The sequence below is a fragment of the Lepus europaeus genome, chromosome 20 (genome assembly GCF_033115175.1).
Source record: "Lepus europaeus isolate LE1 chromosome 20, mLepTim1.pri, whole genome shotgun sequence".
Lineage (NCBI taxonomy): Eukaryota > Metazoa > Chordata > Mammalia > Lagomorpha > Leporidae > Lepus > Lepus europaeus.
The window spans coordinates 22,863,677-22,890,821 of NC_084846.1; the positions used below are offsets into that span (position 1 = coordinate 22,863,677).

Consider the following 27,145-nt stretch of genomic DNA (forward strand, 5'->3'; position numbering starts at 1 on the left):
CTCAGTATTAGTTTTCTGTGACTCTTTAATCTCTTTAATCTATTTGTAGGAAAAAGTACAACTTGGTGACAAAGATTTCAAAGAAAAATAATTTTAGTTTTCCATTTTCTCTCAGTTTGAAAAATGTAATTCTCAGTTCATTTCAGAAAACACCCAAGGATCTGGGTTGGGATGAGTCCTTGGGTGTTCTTTGTACCTTTGAAAACAAATAGCAACATTGCAGCTGCGTGTTCGGCATCTGTGGTTCTTAGGCATGCCTCATGAGTACAACACCATTCAGAAGACCGCTTCATGTTATGTTGGGTTTTTATTAGGTTCAGAAACACCAATATCATATTCTGGGGGAAATAGGTCATAAAAGCATATTTTATCTATTTTATTTTTGACTGACACATAAAAACTAAGTATTTATGGGGCACTGTATGATGTTTCCATACATGTATACACTGTGTGTTGTCCAGTCAGGGTGAGTGTATCTCTCTCTTCAAACATTGAACAATTCTTTATAGTAGAATCACTCTAAATACTTCCTAATTATTGTTTTTTAAGAGAAATATACAGTATATTATTGTTGTTTGACGTTCCCCTACTGTGCAATAGAACAGTAGAAGTCGGAGAGTGAAAGGGAGAGACAAAGAGAGAGCTTCTCCATTCACTCATTCATTCCCTCCTCGATGGCCACAACAGCCGGGGCTGGGCCAAGCTAAAGCCAGGAGCCAGGAGCTTTTTCTGTGTCTCCCACATGGACAGCAGGGGCACAAGCACCTGGGCCATCCTCTGCTGCTTTCCCAGGCCATTAACAGAGAGCTGGAGATGAAGTGGAGCAGTCAGGACTTGAATCGGTGCCCATATGGGATGCTGACCTCCCAAATGACCTCCCAAATGATGCAGTGGCTTTACCTGCTATGCCACAATGCCAGCCCCCTAGTAGTTTCAGAATTTCAGTGCTTTCATTTAGGTATTTGTATATTTTGAGTTGATTATTGTGTCTGATGAGAGATGCAAAGCTAGTTTCATTCTTCTACGTGTGAATATCCAGTTTTTCCAGCACTATTTATTGAAGAGACTGTCTTTTTTCAATGTGTGTTCTTAGCATATTTGTCAAGGATAGTTGAGTGTAAATACATGTGTTTATCTCTTGAGTTCCTATTTTTCCATTGTGTTTAACAATATCATCCTGTTTCAATTACTATAGTTTTGCAATATGTTTTTTAAAGATTTATTTATTTGAAATTCAGAGCTACAGGGGGAGGGAGAGGGAGAGGAAGAGGCGGAGGGGGAGGGGGAGAGAGGGAGAGAGGGAGAGGCAAATCAAAGCAGGAGCTAAGGAGCTTCATACAGGTCTCCCATGTGGGTGCAGGTGCCCAAACGCTTGGGCCATCCTCCACTGCTTTTCCCAGGTGCAATGGCAGGGAGCTGCATTGGAAGTCTAGCATCTGGGACAAAAACTGGTGCCCATATGGGATTCCAGCACCACAGCCAGTGGCTTTACACACTTAAGCCACGGTGCCGACCCTGCCCTATGTTTTAAAGTCAAGGAGCGTAACACTTCCTGCTTTCTTCTTTTTTTATTTGAGGTCTTTTGTCATGCTCCACAAATTTTAATAGTCTTTTTTTTCCCCTGGTTCTGTGACAAATGTCACTGGTATTTTCATAAGAATTGCACTGAACCTGTAAATCACATTGATATTACGGACACTTTAATGGTAGTGATTCTTCTAATTCATAGACACAGAATGTCTCTCCTTTATGCCCTCTGTAGTTTCGTTCATGAGTATTTTGTATGTTTCATTGTAGAAATCTTTTACTTCTTTGTTTGAACTTAACTTAGGGTTTTTTTGTGTGTGTGTGTAGCTGTTGGAAATGAGAGTGCTTTTTAATGTCTTTTTCAGATAATTTGCTCTTGATGTGTAACAGTGCTTCTGATGTTTGCATGTTGATTTTATACCCTGCAACTTTGCTGAATTTGTTTGTTATTTCTAATAGTTTTTGGTGAAGTCTTTTAGTTTTTCTCTTTATAAAACCATGTCATCTGCAAACAGAATTTGTCATTCTCCTTTCCAATTTGGATGCCCTTTATTTCTTTCTCTTGCCTAATTGTTCTGGCTAGGACTTTCACTACTATGTGGAATAAAATGGATGAAAGTGGAAATCCTTATTTTGTTCCAGATCATAGAGAGGAAGCCTTCAGCTTTTTCCCATTCAGTAAGATGTTTCCTGTTGCTTTGCTATCTGTGGCCTTGCTTATGTTGAGATTTGTTTCTTCTGTACCTAATTTCTTTTCAATTTTTACCATGAAGGATATTGGGTTTTACAGAAAGACTTTTCTATATTTATTGATATGATCAGTTGATTTTTATGCTTCATTCTATTGATTTAGTATATCCCATTTATTGATTGACATCTAGTAAAACTTCCTTGTATCTCTGAGATGAATCACACTTGATCCTACTGAATAATCTTAAAAAAAAATTTTTTTTAAATTTATTTGAAAGGCAGAGAGAGAGAGAGAAGGGAGAAGGAGGGAGAGATTACCCAGTGATTTACTCTCCAAATAGCTACAAAAGCCAGGGCTGGGCAAAGCTGAAGCCAGGAACCAGGAGCTCCAACTGGGTCTCCCACATGGTGGCAGGGACCCAATACCTGGGCCATCATCTGCTATTTCCCCAGGTACATTAGCAGGGAGGTGGATCAGAAACAGAGAAGCCAGGACTTGAACCCTGTTCCAGTATGGGATGCTGACCTCCCAATGACAGCCCAACTAGCTGTGACACCACGTCAGCCTCATGATTAGGAATTTTAATGTGCTGTTGGATTCCATTTGATAGTATTTTGTTGAAGATCTTTGCATCTGTGTTCATGAAGCATATTGGCCTGTAGCTTTTATTTCTTCTTGTTTCTGAATCAAGAAATTGGTGGCCTAATCCTCTATTGTGGGGTGTAATTTAAGAAGAATTGGTCTTAATTCTTTAAATGATTAGTTGAATTCAGCAGTGAAGCCATCTGGTCCTGGGCTCTTCTTTTGCTGGAGACTTTTTATACTGATTCGGTCTTGCTACTTGTTATTGATCTGGAAGTATTCTGTTTCTTCACACTTCATTTTTGGTTAAGGTGTAGGTGACCAGGAATCTGCCCATTATTTTCAACATTATCAAATTTCTTGCTGTAGAAATGGTCATAATCCTCTCTCATATTTTGTGTTTCTGTCATGTCATTTGTAATATTTCCTCTTTCATCTCTGATTTTATTTATTTGAATCTTCTCTCTTTTTATTAGTCCAGCCAAGGGTTTGTCAGTTTTGCTTATCTTTTCGAGGAACCAGTTCTTTGCTTCACTGATATTTTTGTGTAATTTTTTTTAGCCTCTGTTTTAATATTTTTTTCCAGCTCTGGGTTTTTTTAAATTCCTTTCTGTCTCTAATTTTGGTTTGATTTGTTTTGTCTAATTCCTTAAAGGTAAAGTGATAGGTTTTTTATTTGAGGTTTTCTGCTTTTTAATGTAAGCATTGATTGCCATAAGTTTCCCTCTTAAAACTGCTTTTGCTTTATCCTGTAGGTTTTGTTATGTTGTGTTTCCATTTTCATGCATTTCAAGAAGTTTTTAAATTTTCTCCTTAAATTCTTGGTCCACTGGTAGGTCTCAAAACAAATACCAACACATTTTACAAATAGAAAACATAGCAAATACCTTTTCTGACTACAATACAATAAAACTAGAAGTCGGTGATAAGAAAAAATTTGGAAACTACAAAAAAGCAAGTGACTTCTGGACATCTAAGGGGTTACATAAAAGTATGTTTGTAAGAGACAAGAGACTAATGATCACAGAACTAGCACAATAATTACATTTACAAGAGGGAAGGAGGGGAAAATATGGCTTGGTTTTCAGTATAGAAGGAAATAAATATTTTCTTTCATTATAAATACAGACACATATATAGGTGTAGACAGTACTTAGTGAAGAACAATGAGTTAGACCTTGGTGAGGTTGGAAATAAATGGGAAATGTCATAGTTTCTCTTTACCGCAAGCCTTTTGTGACCTATAATATTAAATGAAATGAAATGGAATGTCCCAGGTTGTGTGACCCTATTTCTGAATCTCAAAAAAGTATCTAAGTTTGTGTATGTGTTTGTGTATATAAATAAAATTAAAGGAATTTGCTTAACCTACTTAGGGCTGATTTGTATTCCTAAAATCCTTACCATAACAAATGATCTGTTTAGATGCCCTCACTGTTGAGCTAATTGCACAGAATATTCTCTCACCACAACTCCTTCCTTCTGCCCCCACTATTCAAAAAAGAAAAACAAAACAAAACAGAAGGAAATGTGATTTAATGGAGTTTAAAAGGGTAGAGGTATTTCTTCAGGTCAGTGACAGGACATTCACCTCCAAAACTGGAAAGACTAGTTCAAAAGCAAGTAGCGACGTAGCCCATAATGAATTAATTGTGTGCCTGAACTATGATCCACAAGGCCAGGTGGGCAGACCTTTCTGCACTGATGGGTAGCCTCTCCGTGGCCCGGAACAAAAAATGCGACCCTGATGGCTACCATGTGGTTTTCTGCTGCCTTGCATTTGCACAGCTCTGTAGCGTAATTCATTCTGGATAGTTGGGGAGAGTGTCAGCAAATTAATATTCCAGCTTTGTAGCACTAAATGCTTCTTCCACCTAAACTGGAGAAAAGAGGGGAAAGATATTCTGTCATATGCTTGATTAACCAAGATTGATAATAGTGTGGATGAAACAAATATTTGGGGGTTAAGAATCATGTACATCACTGTATTCTCCAAAGCTTAGTTATATACTTCACCATTTAAAATAGTGTTATTCTACCATCTGTGCATAAGGAACACGGATGAGCTTTCATTGTAAAACAGTGTAATCGTGCATGTTGAGTCAGCTTTTTATTGCATGACCTGTAAGTAGAAAAGCAGGTCACCTACTTCAGAGTCCGTGGAGGTGAATGGGATTCGATCCCTTTGTAGCTGCTTAAGAAGTAGCAGAGTAAAGCTGTATCTAAAGATCTTGATCCGTGGACAAATAGAAAATTTCTGTCTTACAATTCACATCTTCTGCCTAATATAGAGAAAGGGAAGACAGCAGGAGGAGGAGAACTGACTCCCAACGCCAGGCTCTGGAAGCAGCACAGTGTAGCGGATTGTATGGGTGCTCCATTCAGGAGACTCAACGGAAGCTGGCGTCCAACCAGTTTGTCATCATTGGCGAAGTTGCCAAACTTCCCCTGACCCTCAGAGTCTTGATCTAGTGGAAGGCAGTAAGACACCCACCCACACATTTGTTGTCAGGACTCTTCATTTGGAAGGCAGGTGGGAAATTGTGAAGTTCGAACCAAGTTCATCTCGTGTTGTTATTATCAATGCTGACTCCTGGTAGGGAAAGCGCAGTAGCTTGTTTGTCTTCAAGCCAGCAGCTCTCATGTGACAGTGAGTCTCCATCTGCTCTGACCACTGCTGTTCCATTTCTTCCATCTCTTACATATGCTCAGTGGTGGAACTCAGAATGCTGGAGTTCCTTGCTTTACTCATTTGTGAACTTGGTTGGGGAGCTGAAACCTCAGGGGTTTCTATTTCCAACTCCAGTCAGAGATGTCTTTACCTATCTAGTTACTTTATTGCTAATACTGTGGGTCTGTGGGTTCAAATATGTTTCCATGGATATCAACTCCATTACTTTCAAGTCAGTAGATTTATTTGATAGCTATTTTAACAGTGGCCAAGCTGCTGGTTTATTTCTAGTTGAACATTAGTGGCTGTCTCTGCTCTGCTATTTTTTAAATAATTTTTTCCAGCAGATACAAATGATTTTCAAAAAGAATTCTAATAATAAGGTTAAGTGCTCTAAAATCATCTAAAATGTCCCTTGTTTTGCCCTAGTCTCACATGACTCATCTGCCTATTGTTTCATAATAGTTGTTGTGACATTTGCTGGAAATGTTGTGCTCCCTTCTGCGTTGGTGTAGAGCTTTGGCTTTAGATGGCAGCAAATAAAACACAGTTCCCCTTATCTCAGAGAAGGGAGGTTGCTATGACAAAAGAAGCGTTTATAAGGAATACTGTGAGTCAATATTATAAAGCAAAATTGTTAATAAAACATACAATACAATGTTTTACAAAAAAATTGTGAAATGCACAGTAAAATCTTTCACATGATGTTTTTGGTCTCACTAGCATTTTATGTTAATATATTCTTAGACATCCAATGAAAATGAAAAGTTGGATATTTTTACTGCCTAAACAATTTTCCATTTATTTACATGGAGAATAAATTTTCTGTCAGCTCTCTGAAAGAATAGAAAATAATTACAATCATGAAAATGACTATGGAGCCAGTGCCGTGACTTAATAGGCTAATCCTCCGCCTGTGGCGCCGGCACACCAGGTTCTAGTCCCAGCTGGGGCGCCAGATTCTGTCCCGGTTGCCCCTCTTCCAGGCCAGCTCTCTGCTATGGCCCAGGAGTGCAGTGGAGGATGGCCCAAGTGCTTGGGCCCTGCACCCGCATGGGAGACCAGGAGAAGCACCTGGCTCCTGCCTTCGGATCAGTGCGATGCGCCAGCTGCAGCGTGCCGGCCGCGGCGGCCATTGGAGGGTGAACCAATGGTAAAGGAAGACCTTTCTCTGTCTCTCTCTCTCTCTCACTGTCCACTCTGCCTGTCAAAATAAAAAAAAAATGATTATGGAAGTCATAGACAAACATGAAATGATTGAGTTTTTTAATATGACTGTTTCCTTTTTATTTTTTACTTTTTTTAATGCTTTATTTATTTATTTGAAAGTCGGAGTTACACACAGAGAGGAGAGCAGAGAGAGAGAGAGGTCTTCCATCTGCTGGTTCACTCCCCAATTGGCCGCAATGGCTAGAGCTGTGTGGATCCAAAGCCAGGAGCTAGGAGCTTCTTCTGGGTCTCCCATGTGGGTGCAGGAGCCCAAGGACCTGGGTCATTTTCTACTGCTTTCCCAGGCCACAGCAAAGACCTGGACAGGAAGTGGAGCAGCTGGAACTCAAACCAGCACCCATATGGGATCCTGGCACCGCAGGCGGTGGCTTTACCCGCTACACCACAGCACCGGCCCCAGACTCTTTCCTTTGTAGATAGTCTAGGTTTGGGGATATGGAAGCTTTTATAGTCATAGTTGATTGAGATTTGTGAGCATGTCTTCCTGTGCGCCATTATAGTGAAGCCCAGGGAAGGGAAGTTGCAGCTCAGATTTGCAGCCACTCAGTACGGAACTCAGGGTGACATGCTGAGACCACCTCTCTGTTCACCAGTCCAGGCCGCCTCTCACAAAACTCTATGCACATTTTTTTTCTTCCCTTTTTCTGATTCTCATATGCATTGCAGGTAATTTTGACATATAGTGAACTGAAACTTCTATATCCACTTCTTACCTTGAAATTCTGGAAAAAGAGTTGATTATTTACAAAAGGAGTTGATTATTTAGTATTCCAACAAGGACCATCAGTTGACTTCCTTGTGCCCTGAAGAGTGAGAAAGGCATTCATTTCTCTCCCTGTCTCCCTCCCTCCATTCCTCTAGGTCTCCTTTCTCCCCACCTCCATGTCCCTTGCCTTCAAAAGCAGAGAATCTCACTTGTGTTTTTGTCACAATTGATTCTTACATCCCATGTGCTTTCAGTTTTGTGCTCATGTATTGTAGTGGATATACGAGAAAGGACATTGTATCATCTCCCTCATTCCATTTCTTAGTTTCCACTAAGCATGTGTATAGATCCAGTCATGCTGTGGATGTGAAAATGGTTGCGTTATCAATCCCCAGAACAGTCATTCCCTGGTGTTCTCTGTTTTACTCAGCCTCTGCCCATCACCAATAAAATAGTTCAGTATGTACCGATAGATATCACCCTACAGCTTTGTGAGAAAATTTCTGGAAGTTACCATTGCAAGAAGGACAATCACTGGGGTGTATAGTATAACTCCATTGATTTTTAGTGCTAAATTGCTCATATGAATTTCTATACCAGTCTACAGTCCCACCAGCCATGTGTGGGGCATTCTGCTTTTCTAAATTTTGATAACATCTCATATTATCTATTTTTATAATTTCTTCAAGTGTCCATTTTGGAAAAGATTCTGTTCTATTTCAAACTAGTAGCTTGTTCATTTCAGCAGATAATAAACATTGAGTGATATATGACTTTCAGTCTCTATATATTTTGTTCATCTCAGTTGCACACATTATCTGTAGCATATCCATCTAATTGACATATGAAATATAAAGGAACAAAAATTTGAAGGGCCTTACTAAATTGAGAGTAGGCCTCCCCTAAACCTGGCTCAGCTTACACTCCTCTTCACATCCTGATGCTCTTTCTGGTGAAATGCTGCCAACCCTCCCAAGCCTGGTTTAAACTTTGGACCCTCTTCTGTGTACCTGTGCACCTGACCAGCCTGTGTGTTGGTGGTGTGGAATGTCTTTGCACACCCAGCACCTGACACCATCAATCTAAGAGAGGACTCACTGATTCATTCTTTCGTGAAGGCTAAATTATAGCCATTCATATACTTAATACCCTCATTTTATCCAACTCTAACAAAAGTTTCTGGTTCTGAAAATGTTTCCGATTAAAACCATCTTTCCCATGTTGCAAGCTGTGAAATGTTGGCATCTTAGCAGCATAGCACCGATTTAAGGACTGGATCAGTGTCAAAACTTTTTCCTGGAAAAACCCTGGTTCTGCCTGAAAGTACTTGCGAGCTCAGCACACTGCTAAGGTGGAAGGCCACCTCCTGGACTGTCCCTGGGGAGGGGTCACCTTGCCACCTGCACGTCTGGCTCTCACCAATGTCTACACTGAGCAGTATAGGCTATGGTGCCAGACTTTAGTAACAGACACCAGCCCGACACAGACAGACAACTCCTGTCAATAAACCTAGGTGAGGAAAGATATGCTTAAGGAAGACAATTCAAGGACAATGGTTTTCAGTTCTGGCAAGTCACTTTTCTGTTGTAAATACCGGAAGTCTATCTCAACATGATGCCTGGTCCCTTGTTTCTGGTTGAAGCAGATCTGCTAAGGTCCACAGCTCTGAAGTTCTTTGTGAAGGTCTCACATCCAGTAGTCTCAATGAGAAGAACCAACTATAGCTCATGGACATGGGTCACACAGACCTTGCCTTCTCTCCAGGGTGCTCCCATCTATGGCGTTGCCAGAGCTCTCCTCTCAAGTCTGGTCAGCTGGTTCCAGGTTGCATCCTCACTGCCTTCCCAGAAGCCTTTGGGCTTGCATTTCTTTCCTCCTCTTCTCAAAAGCTGCTCTACTCTCCCTTCTCCTCCATGGGTCTCTGTCCTCCACCAGTAGCTCCCCAGGAGCGTTTGCTTACTGTGGCAATACCTGACACCTTTCTGATGGCCTTGGTCAGTTGAACGAGCTTCCTGGCTCATCTCACTGGGCTGCAGGATTGGAGGAATCACTCCATTTCCTCATCTGCAGCATATACAGAGTAGTAGCTTTACAGGGACCGTGAAGAGTGGGTTAACCTTCAGAAAATCCCTGGCACAAAATTTGGCACCCAGTAGGTGCTGAAAATCAGTATACCGTAATAGGAAATGAAGCTACTCAATTTTATATGGAGGTGTCGGCCTGTGAAATATCCCCGATCGCTTTACTTTCGCCAAAGCAGCACCCCGCTGCCGTTGTTACATCAGAGAAGAAATCTATTTCTCACTCCCTGTAAGCCTGCTTCCTGTGATGAGGGAAAAGGAATCACAGAAATTCTCTTGGAAACAAAGAGGCCTCTTCTGGGAGGTCTGTGGTAGTTTTTGGTGCTGTTCCCACCATCCCAGTGCTGTGAGAAGCAGTTACAACCTTGAAGGGATATTAGATGTTATTTGAACAGCTTATTTTTCCATATTTCTCTTCTGTGATTACAGAGAAGTGAATGGAATCTGCTTTTATTTTCAGTGACTATTTGCTGCCACTAAGATAGTTACAATACTTTTGCCTCCTTATAAGTTCCTTTGGTTTGTGTTCAGGTACACAAATGTATTCAATACTTGAAATTTACATTAAAAGCTGATATGTGTAAGCACAACCGTGTCTTGCTGATAGCTCCTAAAATAAAATTGCAGTCTCATACCTCGTAATTTTAAAATCTTTTCCAACAACCTTTGCGCTATTAGGCCACTTAAATATTGTAAAGGATTCCATATAAAGTCAGTGTTAACGATTGCAATATACCTTTTGATTTTCATGCACAAACATCTGACACGTTCTTTTAAGACGAAATAAAATCCAAGTTAGCTTGCAGTTCCAAGTTGCAGTGAGAAAACTCCACATTTAGCCTTCTGCTCCTATTATGTTAAGGCTGGGACTCATCTCCAAACAAACGTATGATTGAGATGATGTTTTGCAATAACATCCTGTGTTTTGGTGGCGCATCACTCTTCGGTGACATTCTGAGGGTGCATTGTATTAGCACATGATATTTTCCCCAGTTAATTGATATCCCAGGTTTGTCCAGAAGAAAATCTACAGCTCCCCCAAACATGCTTGACAAGTTATTATATTTACTTTAGTCAAAACCCGTGTGTGCAATATCCCTCTTGGAGGTGGTCTATTATTGGAGTCCCATATGCTTTTTGTTTGGGAAGAAAGCAGTCACTGTGTCATTCTGTTACATGGAGTATTCTTTTTCAGGGATGTTGTTCCCTTGGGGACCATATCAGGCCAGAGTTCTTTAGTCTAATAAGTCCTTTGTAACCCTCATTGTAGAAAAGTTCGGGGAGGGAAGCAAGAGTTAAACAGAAAATGTAATTCAAGCGACCATATTAAGCCACATGTGGGAAAACATGACTCTTAATATTGGATTAAAAAAAGGTATTTGTTGCACAAAGCACTGTGATGCCAAATTTTCAGGGTGTTTCAGCTTAAATGAAGGCTATTGTGATGGCAGAAACTCATAACATTTTTAACATTGACTTTAGTTTCTGAATATGAATGATCTAAAAAATACTACATAGGGTTACATATTCACAAATTTTTGTATTTAAAAGGAAGTGATTCCTACAGAAGTCCTACATGCTGAAATTTAAGCTTTGTTTCTTGGGTGACTTTTCCCATTGGTAAAATGGCATTTTAACTCAGATGACGTTGAATATACAATAGTGCTGTGTACGTGTAGTTTTTCACTCAGTAATACAAACAAGGAATGTACATACTCATCAGAATTACAAAGTTCTGTTGTTGTACTTTATCATTAGTTGTAACCAGAATTTCTTAAATGAATGTGCAAAATGCATAAAAGCCTTTTATTCACATATGCCTGACAAAAAAGGGCTTATTTCATTTTTACATGATAACTCTTACATATTAAAGTCATAAAACAAGTGCTTAATATGTTTCTTATTTTTTGTAATAAAACCTCTTTTTGGAATGTGAACATTTTACAGTAAAATTTTTGGCACTGTAGTATTGTGAGACTCTTTTTGATTTTTTAACAGCAAATGGTTTCACAGCAACGCATTCTAATTCATGAAGATTCCATGAACCTGCTAAGTCTTTATACCTCTCCTTCTTTGCCTAACATTACCCTGGGACTCCCGGCAGTGTCGTCCCAGCTCAACGTAAGTCATCGTACAGCTTTGGCCTAAGCCAGCCCAGGCTCTGTTTGCAGAGAGGAAATCCCTTTCTTTCCCTTCTTTTATTCAACGGTCCTTCAAAGAGTTCCTGAAAGATGCATGTTATGAAAAATCTGTGCATGGATTTCTAATGTTTTGCGCCCAAGTGAACCTTTAATTCCATTTTGCCCCAAACTTTTTGAAGTTCCCTCATCTTTAGATTTCAGAAAAACTTGGTGGAGTCAGCCTCTCTTTGACTGTTTGCTGCATTGTGCAAAGATGTTCTGTGGAATTTCAAGTCCCAGATTCATACTCATTCACAGGCTCGCATACAAAGATTGTGGTTAACTTTTGTATAAAGGCTTACAGCCTTTTTTTTTTTTTTTTTTTTTTTTTTTATAAAAAGAACTCTCCAGATAGATGATGTTAGTAACCCTGCACAGCCAGGGTGAGATCACATTTCACATTTTCACAGAAGAAGGTGAATATTGGGGAGCTTGAAAGCCCCAGAATCACAGAGGCAGTGAGTAGCAGGCCTGGTATCCAACCCAGGTTGGTGCTGAGTGGTGCTGCTTCCAGTAGACAGCAGCAAATGTTTATGGGATTTATCTTGCGAAAGGATTGTATTCTGGGACTTTAAGTTGCTGACTCCAGTGCTGAAGAATCCATATCTGGAAATACCCTCAAAGAACAATATCCAACCATTCCCAGGAGATTCAGAGTGAACCAGTCAGTTTAAAAGCCCTACAAGTGAAATAGGTAGTATCTTTTGGAGCTAATTGTTCTACTAGTAGAAGGGTGCAATAATTATTGTATGCCTGTTCCCTAAAATAACATCTCTTTTATTTGTTATGAAGACTTGTGAGCCTTATGCAGGATAATTAATCTCTGACATGTAAGTAAATTAAATTGCACACATACAGAGGCCGTGGGATATGTTGGGTTTATAGAAGAATTTATTTCAACCCTTGTCCCCAGTTTGGTCAGTCTTTTTTTTTTTTCTTTGTTTTGAAAGGCAGAGTTACAGAGAGGCAGAGGCAGAGAGAGAAAGAGAGAGAGGAAGAGAGAGAAAGAGGTCTTCCATCTGCTGGTTCACCCTCCAAATGGCCTCAATGGCTGGAGTTGTCTTGATCTGATTCCAAGAGCTAGGAGCTTCTTCTGGGTCTCCCACGCGGGTACAGGGACCCAAGGACTTAGGACTTGGGCTTCTTCTACTGCTTTCTCAGGCCATAGCAGAGAGCTGGATCAGAAGTGGAGCACCTGGAACTCGAACCAGCACCCATTTGGGATGCCAGCACTGCAGGCGGCAGCTTTACCCGCTGTGCCACAGCGCCGGCCCCCCAATTTTTTACCAGCAAGTCCAGTATGTCTAATTGATAAGTATGTTCAATGCATAGGATAAAAGCATTATCACAGATATATTATCATATCTAGTCTTTTTAAAATAGCATAATGTTCCCTCCTGTGATATTGGGGTCTTATACTAATGAGGAGAAAACAAAATTTGAATTTTGTTTTATATCTGGAGATTAAAGAATAAAGACCTAAAAATCATGAATTCCCCTAGGCCCTTCTAATTATACACGAAGTATTTGTAACTAATTGCTTTTAGTGAAAAGGAAAAAGAAAGAATTAAGAATAAAACTAAAATATATATTAATGGGTCATATTTTTAAATCTTCATGTATTAAAAACTACATTTCCCTCTCTTCCTCTTTTTCCCATCATTTCTAACGAAAAGCAAATTCTAACCCAAACACTCCTCAGGACACGTGAAGAGGCATTATAATTCCTCCACTTTGGCATGTTTGAAGTCACTTCTCCTTGGTAACTCATACATGCACCACGTTTCATGTGGTCAGGGAAAATTTTTTCCCAAAGGACCAAGCACTAAAGCCAGACCATTTAATGTTTCGATGGTAATACAATTTGGTACCATTGGATGAATAAACCAGTGTGGTTTGGATTAGAGTTGCATTTTTTCTCTGCTTCCATTTTGGTGTGGATAAGGCCATCACAATTAATTTTTCAAGCTTAGCCTTGCTTTGGCAAAAGGACCTCCACTATTCCGTCTCCCTCCTGAATAGTGGGAACATTAACAAAAAAAAAAAAAAAAAAAAAAAGGCCGGGACAAGGAATCATTGTGAAATTAAACCTTGCATTGACTTGCTCTGTGACTTAGACAAATCGTTTACCTCTTTGTCCTTCAATTTCTCCGTCACTGAAAAAATTGCTTTGCTTCCCTGGTGCACAGCAATTTTGAAAGATGAAACATGAGTTTTGAAAAGAAACATGCCTCATAATTTGGAGGTATTAGACTTCTGCTTTTGTAATACCAAAATGACCACCATTCATTAAATTCTTTGAATAGGATAATTCATTATTGCTATTGATGATATAATTATTATTGCCTTATTACTGTGTTATCATACATTTCAAGTTCTTAATAGCGTTTTTATTTGATATCTAATTTCACTCATAGTTTATATTATTGTACACATGTATCTGGAGTGTCATATTCAATATTTGGAGATTTGGGGATCTGTTATGAGTTACTATAAAATACATGTTGAAGTCAAAGTCCTGCATATTTTGTCCTCTTTTCACTGAGTTAATTTAAGAATTTCATCTTAAAAATCAGATATTAGAAACTTACAGTTCTGTAAACCTCTTAGCATGTCTGAAAGAGTGAATTGTTCCTTTTTAGTAAAACTCCAGAGCTACAGATGATCATATCTGCAGCTCTTGAAGCCCTGAGAAATCTGGTCAAGTTATTTGAAAAAATTTCCTTTTGCTTAAGCAATGTATTTTCAATTATTTTAGAAAGCAACATCCCACTTCTTAAATCTGAAATGAGTCTTTTTTAAATGGATACATAGAAATCGTATAAGTTTATGGTTTAGAGCCTGATGTTCTGATGTATGTATAGGTTGGGGAATGGCTTACTCAGGACAATTTGCATATATAGTACTTGATATGATTTATTTCTTTTTTGTGGAGAGAACACTTAAAATCGACTCCCTATGCAGTTTCTAAATGTACATTATATTACTATTAATGATAGTCATCATGTTGCCCAAATGTTCTTCTGTGTGACAGGAATTTTGTATCCAGCATCGTTTTTTATGTTTCCCTAAGAAGCTAAATTGTCTCCAGTGCTCATCCAGTTGGCTTTTAAGTACTGCTGTACTTAAAAGTAAGGCTTTTTGTACTGTTGTCCCAGTTCAGCCAGTGGATAAAATGGGGGTTTTATTTCAAGAAATTACAGCATAAGAACCTTGCCTGATGATGCGGAGCCCTAAGGACCCTCATGGGTGAACGTCTTTCTTATTTCTTAACACAGGCTTCGAATTCACTCAAAGAGAAGCAGAAGTGCGAGACGCAGACACTGAGGCCGGGTGTGGCGCTGCCCGGGCAGTATGGGGCCAGCATGGCAGCAGCGTCCAGCCATCCTCATACAGCCGCGTTGGAAGGAAAGCCAAACAGCAGCCACCAAGCTCTCCTGCAGCATTTGCTACTGAAAGAACAAATGCGACAGCAAAAGCTTCTCGTGACTGGTAATTAACCAATGGCCCCACAGGCAGGTCCTCTTCGATCCAGTGGATAAGGGTGGATAGCGCTTTGCAGGGTCCCCCTTGGCAACAGGAGCTGTGGGAAAGGCTTCTGCCCTTTTGTCTGCCGCCAGCTCTGTGGAGTGGGCTGGAATGGGGTGCTCACCCATGCCTACTAGGCTGCACCACTGGCGAGTCAGGTGGTCAGGGAGGCCTGTCCAGTGCACCCTAGCCTTCTCTGGATGCTTGCCCGGTGTTGTCCTCACACCCCCATCTAATTTATCCCCTGCATCTGTTTTCAGTGCTTTGATGTTCTCCTCTTAAAATTATATACATGTCATTGCACATATTCACGCACAGACACAGACACAGAAATATGTGTATATTTTTTTTTCAGGTGGCGTTGCCTTACACCCTCAGTCTCCCTTGGCAACAAAAGAGAGAATTTCACCTGGCATCAGAGGTTCCCACAAACTCCCCCGGCACAGACCACTGAATCGAACCCAGTCGGCGCCTTTGCCACAGAGTACGCTGGCCCAGCTGGTCATTCAGCAACAGCACCAGCAGTTCCTGGAGAAGCAGAAGCAGTACCAGCAGCAGATCCACATGAACAAAGTAAGCCTCTCCGCCGTGTCAGAGTGTCGTGAGCACTGGTTTGGCATCGGGGGCCCCTTCCCTGATAGGGTGCATCAGAAGGGAGCTTTGGTGTCAGCCATCCCGGCTCTCCTGTCTGGGCTCAAGGCCACCATTGCAGCATGCGCGTTTTCGCCACCATTACATCCGTGGGCCATGTGTAGCAAAACTGAGATTATGGATTAGCAAGTTCTTTTAGGACTGAATACCTGTTTGATTGATTGTTTGATAACTCATTTTTGAAAGGCTGAAAACCAGAGAAACAATAAGAGAGCCTGCAAACACTTGTTCAGTTTCCAAACGCTGGCAGTGGCCTAGACATTTGGGGCCAGAGTCAGGAGCTGGGAACCCAATTTTGGTCTCCCATGTGGGTAGCAGGAACACAACTACTTGAGCTATTCCCAGGATCTGCATTGGTGGGAAACTGGAATTTGGACCAAAACTGGTATCAAACTCAGATACTCTGATGTAGGACATGGGGTGTCTTAACAGGTGCCCTTAATGGCTAGGCCAGACATCCACGCTCCACGTGCCCATTTTAATCCACAAGCTCACATAAGCAATTGTGTTTGGAGTTCGCTCCTTTAGGATTGTGGAAAGCCTCAAGGCAAAGTTAAATGTGATGCCTGGACGTGTCACAGAGTTTGTACAGGTGATGCCAGGTAGGACAAAGTTAGCCCGCAGGGTATTTCTCAGCAGTGTGTATGTTACGGTCATTTCTTAATATGCCCCACTTCATTTGTATAAACGTTTGAAGCAATTTCTCGGAAACTCACGATCATTTCTTTCTGGCAGCCGTATTTCGGCTGACTGCACAGGGAATGTCTGTATCACACCATGTTCTTAGGAGACCTCCTGCCGAGGCAACCACAGAGACACAGTGACTACCGCACAATGCTATCACCCAGGCCAACAAAGCATTTTCTGCGAGTATGTGAGCAGGATGACATTCAGGAGCTGGATCTGGGCAGCTGGGCTCCTAGTCTGTGCTGCGATGGGCTCACGCTTACTGGAATTTTCCTGTTCCTGGGATCTGACTAGTCAGATCCTTCCCCCTCTCATTGGTACCACACTGCTCACCAGCATGTTTCAGAGGCCTGCTATTGAGAAACCACACCCTGTTTGCTGATGAATAGCTAACACTTGGCTTGTATTAAATACTGTATTGCACTGTGATATTAAAAGCAAACTAAACAAAATAAACGCACACGGGCAACAGTCTAATCCTCTTCGGCATGTGCTGGCCTTATTGCAACTATTGTTGGAGTTCCTCTTCTTATCTTTGATCCCTGCCTTTATAAGAGCAGAACAGTGAGAGGGTCGTGGACTGAAGACCATACCACTCAACAGAAATTCTTCCACCCAGCCCTTTGGTGTTCTCTGAGGGTGGGTGTGTGCGAGTGTGGGCTTGTGGTATTAGGCCCAGGGTTGACGCTATCCCTTCCAACTTCTTTCGCGAGGATTTTTAGGCTCTCTCTGATCCTTGCCCATGTAACTGCTGCAGCATTTCTCTTACTGTATCAGATCATCATCTATCAAATCCATCTCACTGGGAGAAAACCAAACTCCTTGTCTGCCCAATGGCATAATACTTGTTGATGTGAATGACTGCGTGTGTTTGCTGTATTATTATAGAATTGAAATTGTCCGTTCCTTTTTCTTTTGTTGTCTCTCGGGACGATTTAAAATTACTAGGAATCCTTATAATGTTACCCAGTGTCCAGTGTGAGAAATTTATATGGGAGCAGAGGTTAGGAATTCTACTTTTCACCTGATAATACTTGATCTGGAATTAGGTTTATTTATAAAATTAGTGTTCAGTTGTAAATATGCTTTCCTGGCTGTCTTGGTGCTATTTTCTAGGAACATGTGGATATGTATATTTATTTGTGAATAAATTACGTAAATTGGTCCTTCAGAACTCACAGTCTACAAATTATTTTTACAAATACCCTTAAGAATATTTTCAAATACAGCTTTTCCGTGACCTGCTCTGGCCACTGTTTCAAACCCAGACGGCATCCTAACATCAGGATCTTTCTCTTTAGTATCACACTCCAGATTTTGACAGGCGGATGCTAAGCCCAGTCCCATGGATAAAAATAAGATGAAAAGCAGGCATTTGCATTTTAGCAATGAGAAAAGCAAATCTTATCAGAAACCTTTTTCCCATGTGGAGCTGATTCCTTGGAATCTGTTAAGAATTCTTCCCAGAATTAGAAACAAACCTATACTTTTTAGGTACATGTTTGTACAGTGGTTTGATTATTAAATCTTGTCTTAATTAGGCAAAATGAAGACCAGAAAACTTCAAAGTCCAAAGCTGATCTTTCTATGTTAACCCCTCTCAGCTTGGGTGTTTACATTACTCACACAGGTCGCCACTTGGCTTTTCTCCAAGTATGTATTCCATATGTTTAATCAAATTGGCATATGCATGTTGGGTATTGTCCAGATTTTGAAAATATTTTACCTGCCCCCAATTGTCTACGAGAGCAGAGAAGAATCTTATTAAAGAAAAGACTGAACTTGTGGCCTGTTCTGCTCAGTTCACGTCAAGGAGTGAATCTGCTACTGTTCACCCTGTGTGAACAGGGTGAGGACTTTGATTTCCCACTGGATCAGGGCCATAACTTAGTTGCCAAAAGCTACCAAGTTTCTGTGTAATAATATATTTATGTGTACTCGATCTAACCACTTAGGATACCCATTAGTTAGAAATGACCACGGAAGCTCTATGTCATTTTCTCCTATTACCAGTCATGAACCTTTATTAAATCCATTGAGACGGCAGCCAAATAGTTGACGTCATACAAACGTGGCCCTTACTCTTCAGACACTTACCCAGGAAGTAAAGGAACATGTGAAGGTGGCAGGCATGCAAATAGCACATTTTAAAAGTCTTTTCCTTCCATTCCCCAACTTTTGAAATGATTTTTTTTTAAGGAGTTTAAAGGAGGCAAAACATGAAGTGAAAACAGAAAAAAATAAGTTGATGTGGTAGGTTTATCTCTAAACCTGCGTGAGATTAGCTTTCTGGTTGACATTTGAAATGATACGTCTGAATTGCTAATAAACTTTGGAAGAAATAGAAGTGAACCTGTATTTATATTTTTAGAAGTACAGCTGATACAATGATTGATTTGTTAAATTTTGAATAATTCCTCATATTGTGCCCTTATTTTAATATATTTATAAAACCAGCAATTCCTGTCTACTATAAATATACAATATACTGCTAAACATATACAATATAAAATATATAATATAGTGTTAAACATACCAAATAATTTATCTGCTTGCTACCTTATATTTAATGATATTTACATGAGAATTTTGTGTGTCCTAAGATTATTTGCTTCTTAGAATTATGGTGAAAGCCCTTGAGGGCGTAGCAGAAATATCCCTGGGTTGGATTTACACAATATTTTTACTGTTATATCTGCTGGTAAGTAATGGAGAAAGTTAGAAAAGGAAGTGCTAACCTAGAGAGGAAACCCTGTCAGAATGATTTATCTCTGCTCCTGAGTGTGAATATTCTATTTTGAGAAGTTTAATCACAAGAAAATCATGGGTTACACCATTTGTTTCTTTGTGGGTTTTTTTTTTTTTTTGTGAGAGATTTAAAAAATTCAGAAATGAACCATTAGTTTCTGTTGCCAATCTATGGTTTGTTTGTCCTATGCTGACTTGAGTTTTCGTAGCCTTTTAAAAAAATCATGAGTTTCTTTATACCAGCATCCAAAGAAGGATGTTGCTTTTGCCAGTATATTTTGTTTTTTCTGTTGGAAGAAAAAAGAGTTTCTAAAATAGAATTTTTCCCCAAATACAAAATAGCAAACAAAAAATAATAGGGTATTGGTAATTTTCTCCTGAGCCCATTTCAAGTTTAAATATTAATGTCATTTTTTTCCTCATAAAATAAAAGTGTGATTGCTTAAAACTGAACACACCACAGTTACTTTGACATATTGATGGTTTTAAACCACTGCCTCAAATATAAAAAGGCAAACCCCAGATCAGCGACTATTTTTTCATGAGACAAAGCATTTTCAGCCATTTTTGTTGCAAGAAGCTTTTACGTAGTTCTCTGCTTCCCATATCCCCTGGCCAACATTATTCTTTGAATTATTTCTGTGGTGTAGTATTAATAGAGTAGCATGGATTTGCACCCAACAGTTTCTGTTTAATGAGCATTTCAATCTTTTCTAATATTCCTTCCACCAGATCCTTATGAGCACATATCATAAGAAAATTCCTTCTTTGTTTATGACTTATTTGACTGGTGCACTGATCTGTGCAACAAATCATTATTGAACCCTTACTTTGCACAGACACTGTTTTAGGAAGCAGGAATACAATACTCAGTGTCCCCGTGGAGTTTATAGCGTGGGCAGCAGAGAACTGAACCATTTATGTCAGCAGCAGTGCAGTGCTGTTGAGTGTTTTGACAAAGGACACAAGGAAGGATGTTGATTTCTATGGAGAAATAAGAGTTGAGACTTATTTGGTTACTTCTCTGTGTTATCATGCCCTCGATATATCTTTACATATTCTCTCTCTCTCTCCCTCTTTCTCTCTGTCTCTCCCTTTCCCTATACATCCTCCCTCTCTCTCTGCTTCTTTGTAATATGTTTTATGATAAATATCTTATGCATTCCTATGACTGGATGTCAGCCAACACTTCTTTAAAAACTCACATGAATCATGAGATGATATCTCATATATGTCACAGTTTGGTCTAGATATAAGTATTTATTATATATTTATTACTGTGAAACTTAGGCATTTTGACATGAGTGCTATTTCATCATAATAAAAAATATATCTAAGACAAGTCGAGTAAATGGGAGGTCAAGCAGATGTCCTGTGTTTTTGGTAAAACAGGTAGTTGCTACGTCCAGGCCAGTGAGACTTGGATGTAATTACACTCAAACACTGGATCCGAGTAAACAGGGAGCTTCCATTTGCTTTTCAGAAGAGAATTTTTATCCTTCATCTCTGTAGTCTCTCTTTTAGTCCTTTCTTTTGATGTAATTCCCTAACATGAATGTTATGTAAACACCATGACCACTCATGATTTCATGGTCATCTCCTGTGCCCAAGCATGCTTCCCCAGCCACTCATGAGTGTGTTCTTTCATGCCTGTGGTCCCATGCAAACGCAGTTCTGAGTGTGAGTGAGTGTGTGTGTGTACATGTTTGCTTTGTAATGTGTCCCTGAGCATAGTTCTATTATAGAACCATTTTGTGTACTATTGAAACAAGAAGCATGCATTTTTGTCATAGGGGGCTAGTTTAAAGAGCAATTCTATGCTATAAGCATATATATTCTAAAACATTTACATTTTTTGAAGTCTGAACAGCAAATATACACTCTCAAAGACAGCTCTACCCATAGCTTGCATGTGAGCAGATTACAGCTTTCAGTATAGGAGGTGAGGACCATGTGCCAAGCTTTCTATTTCTGCCAGTGCACCTCTGTTCCCCTTGGTTGATGCCCTGTGCGTCTCCCCAGCATCCTCACCAAAAGGCACCTTGAGGATGCCTACCTTGACATTGAAGTATCACCAGCTTCCTCTTAGAAGCAGGACTTACAGTCTGGACTCCATACCATCATTTTTTTACTCACGTTTTTACTTCAGGAAAGTATGTTTTATGGGACATAGGTAGGTTGAGCAAGGTGACAGGGCTAACAGTTGTGAGAGCTGGGATTCTTTCAGGGGTTATGTGATATAAAAGTCTGTCCTTTGCTACTTGCGCTTATGATTTCAGTTTTGTTTTCATCATCAAGCAGAAGACAAGCTTTTCCTAATTCTTGTTTTATTTTATTTTATTTTTTTTTACCCCCAAGTATAGAACTCACTATTAAAAGCCAGGAAAATAAGCAACTATATCAAAAGGAAAGGTTTCTGTGGTGTGTGTGTGTGTGTGTGTGTGTTGGCTTGGATTTTCAAGAATAAAGAAATCCCTTTTCTCAGTCGCGCTTCCCAACTTTCCATGCATTGCTCCCCGTGTAGTTACTTACTTGGCAGTCTCCGTGTGTGGACCCAGAGCTGGGACATTCAGATATCCCATTTTCGGCGCAGGGTGAATGCAGCACAGAGCCAACAGCAGCCAAGCCACGTTTCATTCTTGCATTTTGTCATGTTGCCATGTTTTCAGTCGGGACAAACATCTTCTGTCTCTCAGGAGTTCTGAGCATGCTGAAGCTGGAAGTCAACTGGCTTCATCAGGTTCAACTGAAATGCATATGTTGGCATCCCATCTCATGGGTGGTTGGAAAACGCCTTGTTTTAAGTTTTTGAGAAATGGATGAATAGAAACTTGAACTGGGCTTTCATTTAGGAAAGTAGGCATTACTGTTGTCAGGTTTAATTTCTCTCCATCCATTTGACAGCTTGTTTCCATGCAGAGTCTTTTAATCAGCAATTTAGGATTACATTTTGCCTGCTAGATGGGTACTATGTTCAAAAACCTTTGCAAGCATTGAAAGGCAGCCTTAATTTTCTAATAGTAAAAAGCCTCCTGGATTATTTATCTATCTCTAGAGGTTTATAGAAGAGACTTTGACCTTGTTCTTAAATAGATGCTGTTTTGACATGGCGAGCCCAGTGTAAACAAATTCTCGTAGGCATGTAGTGGGCTTCCAGAAATCCATGGATGCTACAGGACCAGCTTACATCACCACAGAAAATTTATATAGAAGCATTTCACTGTATGAGCATAATTGCAAGTTGATGATTTATAACCTACAGAAAATAGCTTGTTGCTTTGTTATTAAATGTGTTGAAATCCTGTGTTTGGAAAAGAAACTAAATGACTATTTCAGTATATTAATGTGTTACATTCATAAACATTCCCAGTGCTGCTTTCATAACGCGAAGACGACGTAGGGAAGGGACCTCATCCTTTCCTCTTCACTGCACTGCTGATCTAGTCAGAGGGACTTTTATCAAATGAGGACAGCAATGGTTGAACATGACTATGAGGCAAGAAAAACAGGAGAAAGAAAAATACCTGGGGAATTAAACCCCATCAGTAGGTGACATTGTTTCCAGGAAGTTCAAATGGAGAGGGAAGCAAAATAATTTGGTTCTTTGCCAACCTTGACAAATAGTTTCATTTGACAGAATGAAATAACTGAGTCTTGCTAAGGAATTTTTAATACAGCTAAATGATTTGCGGTCAGAAAAATCGTCAGTGTGTAGCAGTCTCTGTGATGGATTTTAGTAACTTGTAAGTTGCCGATCTTTAGTGCCTCTTTGCCCTGTATCTTTCTGCTCTTTCTCTAAATACCTAATGAAATTGGAGAGGCGACATTGATCCTGAAATAGCTGATTTAAAGAATCCCTACTCCTTCAGACTGATTGCTGTACCTTAATTGTACAGTTACTCTATTAACTGAATTATATCAACTAGCTAAAAATCAAACAAGAAAACTTCTACGAATCAACTTTGGCATGGAGTAGTTGATGATTTTCCATGAAGATTTATCTATTAGCGATACCTTGATGATACACAATGAAAAAGCAAGTGAAGAACTGTTCTTCTGTTCTTTCCCTTGAGTGGTACATGAACCTGCAGAGTGGAAATTCTAATTTTAAGATGCTTCTATATAATGCTTCTAATTCATGTGACTTAAAAATTTTGGAATGTTCAATATAGCCTTTTAAAGAGACATTTCTGAAGTCTTGCACAAATTTTTTAAGTTTTGCAACTTTGGTTTAAGCATTCAACTTTTTGGTTCAGTAATCTTTCACGGACAAATTTTCATAGTAAGGGTTTCCTGAGAGGATGTCTCTGAGGGTGCTTTGTAATCATGGGGAAAACATCTAAAATCCAGCACAGTATTTATACCCTTATTTACCACTATAGCTCTGTTTTCCTTATTCTGCTAATAAGAATAGCATTTCCCACTTGTCTCTATATTGCATTGTAAACCAAACCACCCCATTTTGTTCCAGGTTTCTTATGTGTGTCTGAATCCATCATGAAACAGATTTTGCTTTCTCTTTAGAACAATATTACAGTTACGATTGCATTTTATATTGGCATATAAATTACACACAGCAACACCAATGCTTTTTCTGTAGCTTACAGTGAATTTGATAGTTGCCGATTGTCCTACAATTGCACAGTCAGGACACAGAACAATTCTCTCCACTTCCAAAATCCCCTGGTGCCGCTCCTTGGCACTCAATTTCCCTCCTAACCCCAGCTTCTGGCAAAGTGGTTGAATTTCTGACCAAGAAGGAAGCATAAATCACAAGTGTGGGTGATGGTGTACTTTAAGAGCACACAGACATCAGACCTAAATTATCTGAAGCATAGAACATTCAAATAAGAGGAACGCGAAGGATTATTTTCAGAGACCTGGAAGTGTAGGACTAAACTCATTCTGTAGATCTACTGTCTTTGGCCTATGTGGTATCTTTAAAAGTGTTGGAATTATTGGTCTAAAATAGAAAGGTTTCCAGCAAAAAAAAAATCTGAATTTCTAGCATTCTTTGAAAAATTGAAAAGTCTGGCTACACCGGGCCCATGTTTCTATGTGATTATTGTCTGCTGGGATTTACTGCTGGGCACTTACTGTATTTGCGTATATTTGGTGAGGAAAGAGGCAGAGAGACATAGAGAGAGCTCCCATGAGCTGAGTCACCCTCTCACCCCTACCCTGACCCCAGCTAAAAGCCCACCATGGCCAGTATTGAGCCAGATCAGTGCCGAGAGCTAAGAACTCGATCCAGGTCACTCACAGCAAGGGCCCAGCTACTTGAGCCATAACCTGACGCCTCCCAGGGTATGAATTATCAGGAAACAGGAACCCGGGGTGAAGCTGGCTTCTAAACCCAAGTAGGATATGGGTAACTTACCTGGGATTTTAACTACTAGGCTGAACACCTGACCCTTGATCCCTCGTTTTAAGTGGGACATTCACTGCTGTCCAATTTATTAAAGTGGTGGATGGATCAAGAGGGAGAAACAGAGATACGTATGAGTTGAGTGATTGGAAGATCATTGATTTTGTAAGCTTGTCTCTTCTGGGACACACACCATAACCGTCAAGGGTTAGCACATAAAAGTAAGGATGTAATTCCTCACTTTCCCTCTGTTTTCTGCTCTTGAAAAGTGGAGAAAGAAAACCAAAATAAACATAAAGATTATCAGGGAAAATATCCCATTATGTAATCTAAAAGGACATAAATTGACAGTGTTGTAAAAGTGGGAAAGACAGCCGCTCACTGCCATACTAGTAAACTCAGAATTCTGATTTTATTCTGTTGCTGAAGATTTTATGCTCTGAAAGGACCAATCTTCCTGTTTCCACTTTTGCCTGCCTAAATCCAATTTTGTATCACAGCCAGAAGGATCGTTTAGAAATGCAAATCAAGTCGTGGATTGGTATTGCTTGAGACTCTCCAGTCGCTCCTAGTCGTGTGGAGGATAAAATCCAAATGTCTCTGCACGGCCTACAAGGTTGTTATGATGTGGCTCTTGCCCTTGTCCTGAACTCCTCTCACTTCAGCTCCGACTGCCTCCCCCTACTCTCTGAGCTCCAGCCATGCCAGCCTCCTCTTCTACTTTGGGGAATGTCAACCTCTAGGAGTTGTGCTAACAGCATTTCTGTATAGGATGCTTCACCTCCAGGTCTTTTCATGATTCGATCATGTTTCTGAGGTCTTTAAAAAAAAAAAAAAGAATTATTTTATTTCTTTGAAGGATAGAGTTACAGAGAGAGGCAGAACCAGAGAGAGAGAGGTCTTCCATTCCACTGGTTCACACCCCAAATGACCACAATGGCCAGAGCTGAGCTGATCGGAAGCCAGGAGCCAGGAGCTTCTTCTGGGTCTCCCACGCGGGTGCAGGGGCCCAAGGACTTGGGCCATTTTCTACTGCTTTCTCGAGCCACAGCAGAGAGCTGGATCAGAAGAAGAGCAGCTGGGACCTGAACCGGTGCCCATATAGGATGCTTGCGCTGCAGGCTGAAGCTTTAACTCACTGTGCCACAGCACCAGCCCCCTCTGAGGTCTTATGTAGCTTGGAGCTCAACACTTCGTGGGATCGTTCACATTCATTGCCCATCCGAACTAAAGTGGACACAAATTCCCACCGCTTCCCCAGTCATTCCCTGGCACATCAAGTTGCACTCTGCAGTTGCTTATTTTCTGAACCACCCACTCTATGCATTGACCATTCTCTTCCTAGGGCCTGGCATATACTAAGTCCTCAATTAAAACAAACAAACAAACAAAAAACTATTGTTAAGGAGCTGGCATTGTGGAGTATGTAACAGGTAGGATTGCCAGCATCCCATAAGGGTACTGGTTCATGTCCCAGCTACTCGACTTCCCTATCTAGCTCCCTGCTAATGGCCTAGGAAAAGCAGAAGATGGCCCAAGTATTTGGGCCCCTGCCGCCCATGTGGGAGACCTGGACGATGTTCCTGGCTCTTGACCTTGACCTGGTCCAGCCCTGGCCATTTGAGGAGTGAACCAGCAGATAGAAGATCTCTCTCGATGTCTCTTTCTTTGTCTGACTCTGTCTCTTCCTCTTTCTCTCTAACTCTGACTTTCAAGTAAATAAATAAACCCTTAAAAAAAAAAGTCGAAAGAATGAAGGAACTAAGTAGGAGGAGAAAAAAATTCAGTCTCCTCTACAGAAGGGAATATTTATTTAAGTTGCTGAAATATTAGGAAGTTTTGAGTACCAGAGAAAGGATATTTTCATTGCAGGCCTTGTTTCACACGATCATTTAGAATTGAAAATGTAAAGAAGCATTTATTAAGTATGCACTTGGCCCTTAGATTAATTTGATCCCTCTTCAAAATTGGTAAGAAAGGATTTTTGTTAGTTTAGACTTTTCAATAATGTGAATAGTGAACCAATGTTTAGGAGCTCTTTCCTGTTACTTAGTATTGGTGTTTTTGAGTGTTTCTCTGACGTGCACAGAAGTGAACTGACATGGACTGTTCTGGCTTGAGGCTGAACTTCTTTTCAAAGCAGACCTCTGCGCCAGAAACCCCTCCAAGCTCTGCTTGTTGTTTATGGGAACAGTTGGTACATACCTAATCTATTTGTGATTCGAGATGAAATTTTATCATTATTTTAAAGTCTAGTTTCCTTGGAGCTGAAGGGAGAGGTTTTATTTTCCAAAAGAGGACTATTACATTTATTTAAAAGAAGGAAAAAAAATAAGTACCAACTCCATGTGCGGAGTAAAATCTTGTCTTAAAATCTCAGGCAAGATAAGAAAGTGGTGAGTTGTGTTGAAGATCATTTTGCAGTTAATAATCACATTCAGACACGTGGCAGTCATGATTATTCACAGTGTTGGAAATCAGATTCACTGCATTAC

At 40.1% G+C, this 27,145-nt stretch overlaps 1 protein-coding gene across 3 annotated transcripts in view; it reads left to right on the forward strand.

Moving 5' to 3' along the window:
- The window catches only part of HDAC9 (histone deacetylase 9), a 528,728-nt gene that overhangs the window by 153,529 nt on the left and 348,054 nt on the right, over positions 1 to 27,145 (forward strand). For all 3 annotated transcript variants that reach the window (XM_062178442.1, XM_062178443.1, XM_062178441.1), the window contains 3 exons: positions 11,487 to 11,609; positions 14,947 to 15,160; positions 15,552 to 15,769. In XM_062178442.1, the coding sequence (XP_062034426.1) occupies positions 11,487 to 11,609; positions 14,947 to 15,160; positions 15,552 to 15,769 (555 nt within the window). The remainder of the gene's footprint in view (positions 1 to 11,486; positions 11,610 to 14,946; positions 15,161 to 15,551; positions 15,770 to 27,145) is intronic.